This window comes from Phalacrocorax aristotelis, chromosome 4 (genome assembly GCF_949628215.1).
Source record: "Phalacrocorax aristotelis chromosome 4, bGulAri2.1, whole genome shotgun sequence".
Lineage (NCBI taxonomy): Eukaryota > Metazoa > Chordata > Aves > Suliformes > Phalacrocoracidae > Phalacrocorax > Phalacrocorax aristotelis.
In genome coordinates, this window is record NC_134279.1 from 2,782,864 (window position 1) to 2,793,507 (window position 10,644).

At 51.7% G+C, this 10,644-nt stretch overlaps 2 protein-coding genes across 4 annotated transcripts in view; both read left to right on the forward strand.

The window, feature by feature from the left end:
- LOC142055959 (alveolar macrophage chemotactic factor-like) overlaps nt 1-10,614 on the forward strand; it is a 37,391-nt gene extending 26,777 nt beyond the window's left edge. For all 3 annotated transcript variants that reach the window (XM_075090035.1, XM_075090036.1, XM_075090037.1), the window contains 4 exons: nt 9,521-9,616; nt 9,846-9,975; nt 10,147-10,230; nt 10,334-10,614. In XM_075090035.1, coding sequence (XP_074946136.1) covers nt 9,521-9,616; nt 9,846-9,975; nt 10,147-10,230; nt 10,334-10,358 — 335 coding nt within the window. In that variant the 3' untranslated portion in view covers nt 10,359-10,614. The remainder of the gene's footprint in view (nt 1-9,520; nt 9,617-9,845; nt 9,976-10,146; nt 10,231-10,333) is intronic.
- LOC142055960 (interleukin-8-like) lies at nt 4,725-8,531 on the forward strand. Its single transcript, XM_075090039.1, has 5 exons — nt 4,725-5,044; nt 6,098-6,218; nt 6,606-6,735; nt 7,461-7,544; nt 8,078-8,531. Exons 1-5 carry the CDS (start codon nt 4,994-4,996, stop codon nt 8,088-8,090), a joined length of 399 nt encoding a protein of 132 aa, XP_074946140.1. The 5' UTR covers nt 4,725-4,993; the 3' UTR covers nt 8,091-8,531.
- Nucleotides 10,615-10,644: the final 30 nt, after the last annotated feature.

Sequence of the window (10,644 nt, forward strand, 5' to 3'; positions counted from 1 at the left end):
GGGCCCGTGGCCGAGCCACCGATGCCAGCGCTGCTTTCTGGTAAAGCCCTGGGGTTTCATTCCTGCTTCACGTCTTCCGTGCCAGGCGGTACGGAGCTTTCTGCTCTGCTAGCATGCCTTTGAGGAATGACGCTGCTTCTCTGCTCCGCATTAGGTTCATTTTGGATTAATTCGTATTTGAAGCAAATGGAGACCTTCAGGTGAAGAATTGCGGGGGTGCTGGGGCATTTCTCCAGCATGCTTTTCTAGCAGCAAGTGCAAATTAGCGCAGCAGTCCGGGGATTTTCTCCTGCCCTTGCTTGGTGCCATTTGCATCTCTGGGGTGGACGGGAGGTCCCAGAAACTGTCCCTGCGCCGGGGCTGGGTGGCATGCTGTGACATGCTGCTGAACGTGTGCTATTGCTTTCCCTTTGGCTGAAAGCACCCGGCCACTGCTCTGCAGAGCTCCTATGGCTCGGGACTGACTGAGGGGGCAGGAGCATCAAATTCACGTTTCTTGAAAATTTCCCTTAATTTCTCTCACCCTGTTTGAGCTTTTGTTCTTCCTCTGAGCCTTTCTCCTTTCTCCTCGTTCATTCTCTTTTGAAGCTCCCTCTTACTGTGTTTCTATTCTTTAGCCCTCAAGCAGACCAAATACTTGAGCCCCACTTTTAAAGACGCCCACAGTAGGTTTTTCACCTGCTTGTGGATACGTGGAGCAGAGGTGTCATTACACCGCTCTGGTATCTCCAAAAATTAGCTATAAATGAGATCCTGTCCCCATGCCGCATCACCACTAAGTCCGTGCACCTTCGCTCGAAGACAGTGACAGTGAGCTCGATAGGTGGTTTGAACAACCTAATTTTGGACTGATTTCGTTAGGCTTTGGCTAATTCTGGTGCCCTCATGCTGAAATTACATTTCTGTATCTGGCGTCTGCCCCCGTAAGCACCGTCTGTTTTGCATCCGCGTACAAATAAAACTCTGCCGAGTAGCATCTGAGCCGGTAACCACCAGCACAAGGGCCTTGGAGACCTACGTGTCCTGGTCAGTCGTTCCCTTCCCCTGGGCCGTAGCCTGGCGTCGGTGTTATGTTTTTTGCAGACTTGGGCTAGTAATTTTTTTTGGAAGAAAGGAAGGCCGGTTGTATAAGGCATGATTCTTCTTAAAATTCAACCAGAAGGGCTATCAGGGAAGAAAGAGTGAAAGAAGTTCTTTTCATATGTGGATAAATGAACACAGGCTGGTTGGGAACATGTTTTTGAGGCGTAGGAGGCACAAGGGGATGGAGAACATCCCAGCTGGGCTGGAAGGAGCCCTTGGCTGGAAACTGGACACCTCATGAAGCGGCCGAGAAAGGTTTTTGTCTGATAACAGAGAAACCAACGCTGCGCTCGGGTCCTGGGTGCCTCTGCTCAGCTTTTCATACAGTGTTGAAGTGGTTGGTGCTGAAATAGGTGTGGGTGCAGCTCTCCCTCAGGTTTTGACATGAGGCGTCTTTATCTTTGAAGCAGGTGATGGACCACAAACCACAGTGGTGACAATTCACTGCAGCTGGGGTTTTTTTGGGGGTAATGTAAAACAAACCTAAAAAAAACCCCTCTACCCCAGTTTTTGTCTCTCCTGCAAGGAGCGCAGGGTGACTTGTGGAGAAAGGAAGGGCGCGCTGAAACTTCACTTTCTCTCAAAACAAAACGAGTGGTTTCAGTGTGGCCGAGAGGTTTGCTTGCTGCACACGTCTCCGATGCAGCCTCTTGCAAATCCTTACGTGCTTGCTTGTGGAGCTCGCAGGTCCTCACCAAAGGGCAGGAGAGCCAGCATCTCCACAGCATTTATGTAGGGTTGGGTTTCTGTCCTTCCTGGTCAACCATGGAAGAAGTTTTTTGGTTTTTTTACTCCTGCTCCACCTAGCTCAGGTCCTTTTCTACCCATGTCCAAAGCTGCCTTGTTGTCACAGACCAAGTTCTTGCTCCATCCCTGGCTCGTGTGTTTGAAAACCTGTCACAGCGTCTCCAATCCTCATCTTTCAGAGGGGACTCAGGAGTGTGAAACCTCCAGTTTCCCTCTACCAAAAAGCATGAGCTCTCTTCTTCCTTCCGCACATGGCTGACCTACCTCCCCTCTCATTTCCCATCACCTATTTTTCAGTGTCTTCAAGGAAATCTTTGATGTCTCTGAATTAGCCTGAGGCTTTCTATGGCTTGATGCCACTAAATATCATGTTTTTAAGTGATTTAATGGTTGCAGAAGCGCAGCAAAGCCACGCAGTCATGGCCTTTGGGAGGTATTTGCACCACAATTTTTTAGGCCTCTGATTTAGGTACTATGGGAAGGATATCTGGAGGATACAGTGGGTGTAAAATAATTTTTAAAATCTAATAAAAACAGAAATAAAAAAATCAATGAAATAAAGTTCTTGGTTGCAAAGGTACAGCTGCTGCAGAAAATGCAGAAGCTGTTAGGATATTTCTAACGTGTTTTAGTTGACGCTGGCTTGGATGAGTCCTCAGATTAATGTGAGGGCTGCTATTCTGAATTACTGGCATCTAGGAAGTGGTTAGCTTAAATATAGTCACAGGCTAGATCCTCATGCTCCTTCTTCGTTTTCAGAATTACCACTTAGCATGCACAAATATTAGATGCCTGCAATGACTGCGAGCTTTTCCTTCCTGAGAAAACACCCCAATGTTTATCAATATACACTTTAGTCATACATCAAAACCACCATGACTGCCATCAAGACGATTCAGAAACCCTGGGATTACAGTATATCTGTCAAGTTCTCCTTTCTCGCCGCATCTACTTTTATTTCACCTTTCCTACCCAAAGCAGAAACTTGTAGCAGCTTGAGGACCAGCTAGGCAAATGCACGTCTTCTGGGGTGATGCGGCGGGGATTCACCAAACTACCCCAGCGTCCTGGGGGAAACCCAAGTGCCTCACTTCAGAGATGGAGTCAGAGCTGGGCTTCACGATGAAAATCTGCATCTAGGTTTGAATCAAGAGGGCACATCTGAAAGGGAACCACTGGTTATGCTCTCTTCACCTTCATAGCTGTGTGCCATGCCACCCCACCGCCTGAAATCGCAGAGCTGAGCCTGCGCTTTGGGCTGTCTTTCCAAGAAGCACCCCTGGGCCAGGCCAGGGATGGGCAGTGCTGCCTGCCCAAAGGGTGCCATGGCGGCTGTTGCTTCCCCGCAGCCCCAGGGTGAGCACGTTATTTTGTCCCAGCAGCATTGAATTCTCCTACTTGGAGGGAGCTGCTGACAGGTCCACCTCTGCAGGAGGGACAAATTCCTCAGTACTCGTGATGAAGAGGAGGCTTCCTGTCCTCCCCCTGAGGGACGTGTGGGTTTCATCCTGGGTACACAGTGAATTAGAGTACCATGACTGTCATGGAAGAAGTGATGTGAGGATGGGCACGAAGCAACTTGTCAGCACGAAGCAGTGCATCCCTGGAGGAGACAACCTCAGTGAAAGCACTTGGGATCTTGCACAGGTCTGAGGGCAAACATCTGCCCCAGGCTAAAACTGACGTCTCTGTGGTAAAGCCACCTCTCTAAATCCATCCAGCTGTCACATGCTTTTGTAGGTCCCACTTCTCTCCAGGGTAGACAGGAGATGGACACCTGCCCCATAGCCACAAATCTGGGGTGTGATCTCGCTTGAGAGTTTTGTATTGGTCTGTCCATCGCATGTCTCTCAGGGGTAGCTTCTTCCCATACCGGTTTCCTTAAGCGCTGCCAGCACTGGTGTTGATTTCTCTTGGTCATGGAAGAGCCATGCGTGGAGTGCTGGCAGAGTGCCCCGACTGCATCCTCTCAGCCATGCAGCTCTGGGGAAAGTTGCTTTCATTTCTCTTGGTTTTCCCCAGCTATAAAGGAAGGATCATTTTGAAGTCATGAACTTCAGAAAGATTTTGGAACTTTTTTGCTGCCTCCATAGCACTTTGAGTAGGTGACTAGTCATGTCTTCCAGTAAATCACTGACTCCCCTACTGTTCTGCAGACTTTTCTTTGAAGAGACCTCTGCCATGACCCAGCAAAGCCACTTGAATGAGCCCTAGGTTGGGCTTCTTCTAATAACTCTCTGCAAGGATGTTGAAAACTCTGAAAGTATTGAACAAAACCTGGTGTTAAAGCCATCTCCCTTTCCACTGCCGTAGCAGCAAGGCTCTCGTTCCCTCCACAGGACTTTGGGAATAGTTCATGGAAATTGTCCCTGGCCTCTCTGTGACCCTGATGTACAGGGAGTTAAACTCCTCGCTCATGTGGTTTTGACCTTGATCTCTTGAATGACATCTTTACAAGACTTCTGGCTCTATCTCAGAGAAAAAACAGGTTTTGAAGAGAAAGATGCGTAGCTTATGCTTTGAGTGGAAGACTTTTTTTTTTTTTTTAGTTTACCATTTTGTTACTATATAAAATGCTGATGTGATTTGAAAGCTCCAAATTACAACATTATCACACAACCACATCATTTTTCTTTTGCCCTCTTCCTTCCTCCTCGCCTCGCTATTGTGGCCGCATGTTCCCTTCCCTTTTGCTTCCTGGCTGGTGACATTGCTTTAATCAGGGCAGCCCCCGTCCCACCAAAACCCGAGAGGCTGGGGTGCTGCCGCAGCCATCACTTTGCAGTGGTGGCCCTTGAATATCCTGTGTGAGAGCTGAAGGTTTTGGCGCTACAGGACTGACCCCTTGCGTGCCAAAATGCATCGCTTTAGTCCTTCAATGGCTCATTTTGAGAGGAACCCAAAAGATGCTGTGAAATGTGTGCAGAAGCAAGCGCCAGCTGATGGTCCCCCGAAACGGGCAGGTGTATTGCCTTGTGTGTGAGGCCTGGAGGACTCCGGGTTGCCAGAATAAAGCCTTGTAGACACGTGGCTCTATGGCATTGTAAGGGTGCGCATGGTCTGACCTCCCTTTCTATACGCTCCCACAGTTTCTCACTGCCGCATACGTGTCTACTTGGGCATCGACAGTTTGCCAACTACCACTTAATTATCCCTGCCTAGAATGATGGAGAACTGCCTCGCTGACTGCATAGCACACTGCACCTCCCAGCTGGTAATGCAATAAAAGCTGCTTTTCCCAAAACGGTAGGCAAGCAGGACACCTCTAACTAAGCCCAAACTATTTCAGGTCTTAAGTGCTGTGATGGGCTACTAAATGGGGCCACATATGAAGACCCCTGCAGCTACCCCTGGTGCCGCCCTGTAGCTCCTTGAGCACCCAAATCGGATTTGATCCCGATGTCATCAAGGGGTAACCCGGCACGTAACCTGGAGAGATGTTCCCAAGGGAAAGAGTGGGGCTGCAGCCCCTCTCCCTCCAGTCCCAACACCGCAAGGGGAGGGCTCAGGTCTCACCCTCACCAAACCTCGAGTCCACCCTGACCCCGTTGCTTTTCCTCCTGCCGTTCCCTGGCATCCATCTGTGTTTCGCTCCCAGGCCGCTGGTACCGAGAAAGGCATTGCCGATAAATGTGCACGTCAGCACTTAGTCACAAATGTGCTGAGACGTAGGAACAGGTTGCTTTTTGCTGGTGCTACCGTACCAGTCATCTCTTGCATTTCCTGGGTGTTTTAATCGTAGAGCAAAGTGCTAGATTTGAAGGCTCTGAGTGGAAATGTATAGCAGAATTCTTTATTATTTTTCCACAGTACAGCGCTAGGCATTTTTGCTGATGTAAGAGATAGCAAAAATAGCGTGGGGGAATTATAGCCTGAAGAAAGAAATATTTACATATCTGAGTGCATTAAAAAAACCCCGCTTACCCGGGGTTTGTGCTCCATTTTTATTCTGGGCTCTTTTTGTGGTCGAGGGGTAAATGCTAAAGGGAGCAAAGTGTGATGTTTGCACAGACCTAGCTAATCAGAAACAGGGCGTGGGGAAGATTGCGTGGGGAATCCAAACATGCATTTTGTCCCAGTGGCTGGTTTTAATCAATAATATTGTAAATTCGGCTTCTGAGCGGCTGCGGGGAGCATTCGAGAAATTACGTCACCTCTCCTCACGGTCCGCTGGTCAGATGTGACTGCTGAAGTTTGAATCTTGCCGCTGGTGGCAGAGCGTGACCCTCCCAAATAAATACGGGTGTTTCTTCACCTGATTCCTCAGACCGTCTCTGGGGCTGAGCCTGCTGCGAGGATGCGAGCGCCGGCTGGGGTGGGGACAGGAGCCCCCGTGCTCCCGTGGCTGCTGCTGCTGCTCTTGCTGATGTCCCACTCAGCCCACACAGGTGAGCTTCTGGTGTCTTTGCAGAGATATCCACGGCTGCCAGCTCCCAGCCTGCCGTGGTCCTCTTGGCGGGTGGGCATCACCTGCATCCTGTGCCGAAAGGGACCGGAGGAGACGGGGATTCCTCCTGGCTGTTTAGCCCAGGGTTTTTCTCGTAGCCAAGGGAAGAGCATGACAGTCCTCCTTTGCTAGGACCCGGTTTCGCTTTCAGGAGCTGTGTGAGAGCATGACACCAAGGTAGAGGCATAGATAACAGTTTCTTACTATGGTCCCCTAAAGTGTTGTCAGTGAAAGCATGGAAAAGGACAATTTCTTTGGCTCTCAGAGAATTGGAGTTGCTGCGTCTCTAAATAATGTTGTTTATGAGTTGCTGCCTTCTCTTTCTCAGCCATCCTGGAGGTGAACGGAAACCTGAACTGTAGGTGTGTAAAAACAACTTCGGACTACATCAGTCCGAAGAGATACGAAAGCATTGAGATAAGACCTGTGGGAAGCACCTGCAGACGTACAGAGATCATGTAAGTGCTGCGGGCGGCTCGTGGTGGAGAGAGCTGCTTTCTCCTCTGGCTCCCGCAGAGCAGCACCACACCTTTTCTGCACCCACCCCGCTTTTCTGCTCCCGTTCTGCAAACTAAAGCCTTTCACAAATGCCAGCCAGCTCGCTAACGCTTTGGGGCTGAGAAACATCAGAGCTGAGCTGACCTGCCAGAGCTCTTCAGGACCTAAACGAGCCTTTCCAGCAGGGGAAAGCATGATTTCCTCATGCTGGTGCTTAGTGGAGAGCGTGCTGGTGGCGGGGAGGGTTGGAGTTTGGAGGCAGCACAGCCTCAGACAGTAAGGCAGGATGAGCCATAATCAATTTTTCCGCTACCAATGTGCAACACTCCTGAGAGCAGCATCTTGGGTCAAGCACTTATCTCGTCAGTCCTGTCCTGAGTAAAGCGGTGCGTTAAGCAGAAGTGCGAGATTTCTTTAACTGCTTGGTGTTGACACATTTGTAAATCTACAGAGAAAATTGCCTTTAAACAGTCACCTCTGGGCTTCAAGCACAGTCTCTGATCTGCACAGGAACATGTTGTAGCTTGCTTTTTCCTGGCCATCCCGGGGCTTCCCTCTGTCTCAAGCAGCTTTCTGCAGTCTGCTGGCGCTGTAAATGAAAGCTGAGTCTCGTGGATCAGCTCCAGGTGCTCGTGTCCTTGCCTTTGGAGGGCAGGGTAATGCTCACAAACTCCTTGCTTTTCAGAATTAAATTAAAAACCTCGGGGAAGGTGTGCGTGAATCCTGAGGCCCCTTGGGTAAAGAAACTGCTGAAGCGTATTGCTAGCACGTAAGTTGCTTTGATGAAAACCCTTTTGGCTCAGGTGGTCCTGGACAGCACCCCATCACCTTTGGGGTCCTGGGGGGTGCTCACAGGACTGAGGGCTGTCGGGGGGCTGCCAGGGGACAAGGGACCCGCTCCCAAGGTGATGAGGGGTGAGACCTCACTGTGCAAAGCAGCGTTGGGTCGTTCAGCATGCCGCTGCTGCCATCCATGGGTCATGCTTTTCCCAGCTTGCGCACTGCACCGTGCCTCTGAAAGCATTTGGGCAAACAAAAAGGTATTTTGGGGGAGGGAAATGGCAGGAGCTGGGTTTGCTCATTGTGAGTGTAATAGTGCGTCAATGCTCGGCTGGGAAAGCCACCCTCCTTCGTCATGCACATGTTTGTGGCACAGCAGAGGGGTGGCCGGGAGACGTCCCCGTGGGTGACACCTGCCCTGAGGAAATGGTGGTGACTTCCTTCAGTTGGGGCAGGAGCTTCCTCCCCCAGGACCCGCTTTTCTCTGTGTTCACATGTTCCTCCTCCTTCTGCTTTTTGCAGGAAGAAAAAATAAGTTTCCTGCTAAGGAAGTTGGCACTTGGAGCCCCAAGACAGGCTGGCAGATGATGCACAGGCGTGCAAACCTGGCTGCTCCTCACTTTGCCCTCGCTTCCCCCCTTCCCAAAAGCCCCATGTCAGGCCCCGGCGGCGGCCGCTGCAGGGAGGGTGGCTCACTGCTGACCCCAGCCCCGCGGCAGGTTCGTGGGGGATATTTCCCCTCTGCAGTCAGTCCCTGGATCAGCATCAACGTGAACCCTTCATTTATTTACTTGCCTGTAGACTGTGAAGCCTTTCTGCCAGGGGCTGTTCGCGTCTCTGTAGGGGGGTGACTTTGCAACTCTTTCTGTGCGAAGCACTCATTGACAGAGTGTGTGTCTGGGTTTTTTATTACACAGTGTGGCATGTCCTGTCCTGAGAGCTCAAGTCAAATAAAATTCAGGGCTTTTTCTTCTGTTGTATTTTCCCTGGATCTCCTAGCTTCGAAGAAACTCAGCAGAGCTTTGATAAACCCCACTGTCGTAGCCTTCCTGGAGCCGAATTTACTGTCATTTGCATCCGGCGCTCTTCTCTTGATGCTCTCTCACAGATATACCGCAGGGATTATAATGCGCATTTGAATATACGTCAGGTGAGGTATTTCTACCATAGGTAGGGGAACGAGGGCAGCATGCCCAGGCATGATGAAAACCCCTTTTATGCAGAGGAATGAGACAGGGAAAGGTTTGTCCGAGGCAGTGATGGTAGCTGGGATGGGTGTCCCAGCCCTGTACTGCCAGCCAGCGTCCGGCAACCCTGGCACAGCCAGCGGGAAGCAAAGGTTTCCTTCCCAGCTGAACCAGTTGTCTCCCTCGGTGCTGATTTGAGAGCACAATGTTGCCGGCAGGGAGCCAGGTGCTACAGCCAACGCACCCCCACATCCAAGCGCTGGCGTTCGTGATGGGGCTGGGGTTTGCAGGCAGCTGTAAGGCTTTTTGAAAGCAGTAAAGGCTAATATGGAAATATAGGGGGTGGGTGCGAGGTCGCTTGGCGGAGTTTTGGGACAATTGGCCACGGGGGGGGAGAGCAAAAGTAAATGCCACCAAAGCTCAGGCTGGGGTGTACCTTGCAGGGGGGAAATGGGGTTATAGGAGAAATGGGTCATAGCTGATAATGCAAAAAAAGCAAAGCACCCAAAAACCTCCAGACTTGTGCAGTTGCACGGGCTAAGAACAAGCACAGGGGGAGACAACTGCTATCTTTACAAGACCTGGCTTCATAGGAAGGGGAAAACGGAGCCGGTTTCGGGAAGCCCAGGCCCCCACCGAGCCCCAAGCCGCTTTTTATCGGCAGCATTGCAAGCTCAGCGAGCGCCGTCAGCAGGGAACGGAGACGGGAGAAAACCACCCTGACCCTGGGGCCTCCCGCCTGCACCGCCTCACTTCTCCTATTTTCTGGCTCAAATAGGGGATGCTGCTGGGGCCGGGGATGGGGCCGGCATGGCTGCACGGGTTGCCTTGCTGCTGGGGGTGCTGCTAGTGACCCACCGCACCGGGGATGCAGGTGAGGCTCCCCGTGTCCCATGCTGCAGGATGCTGGGGCAGGGGGGTGAGGCTGTAGGAGGTGGCATCCCATTGCCATATCCGGGGCTTAAATACCACCGAGGCTTTTTTGCAAGCCGGTGTTGTGATCCTGGTGGGGTGCGGGGAGGAGATGCATTGCCCAGAAAGGGTTTTGGGGATGATGGTGGGTTTTTGGGCAATGTGTGAGCTGCGGCTGTGTATCCCTTCAGCAATCCTGGAAGCCAACGGCAACCTGAGCTGCCGCTGTGCCAAGACCACCAGGGCCTTCATCCCCCCATGGAAATACAGCAGCATTGAGGTCCGGCCAGTCGGGAGCAGCTGCCGGCGACTTGAGGTGGTGTAAGTGGTTCCCGGGGCGGGTACGAACCCTCTGCTCCCGCCCTGTTCTCCCTAAAATATTTCAGTTTCACGTTCTTTTTCTTTATGAGAAGTGGGGGGGGTCTCAGCTGCCCGAGCCCCCCCACTGGAGGAGGGGGAAGCAACAGTGCTGAAACCTCGTGTGTTTTCTAGGATTAAGCTGAGAGGTCAGGAGAGGGTCTGTGTGGATCCTGACACCCCTTGGGTGAAGAAACTCCTGCAGGACCTCCCTAAACTGTAAGCCCTCCTCCACCCCAAGCAAAAGGCACACCCGGCAGGACCAGGGACATCCCGTGGGGACTGGTCTTCACACATTTCTCCCCCCTTCTGCTTTTGGCAGGAGGAAGAAAGAGGCTCCCCACTGAGGAAGCTGCCACCGGCGGGACGGCCAGATGTGCAGGGCATGAAACAGATTCCCCCCCATCCCGCTGTTGCCTTGCCCTGCTGTGGAGAGGAGCATGAGGCTTCGTGATACCCTCAGTCTCTTTTTCCTCTGCATTTTATGTGTTTAAGCCCTTGAAAATGCCAGTCCCCGCTTCCCTGTCCTCCCACCCCGTGTTCATGTACTGGGTATCCCCTTTGGGCACAACCTTAACACGTCCAATAAAGGTGGCAGCGCTCGGTCAGCATCACTTGCATCCCTTCCTGCAG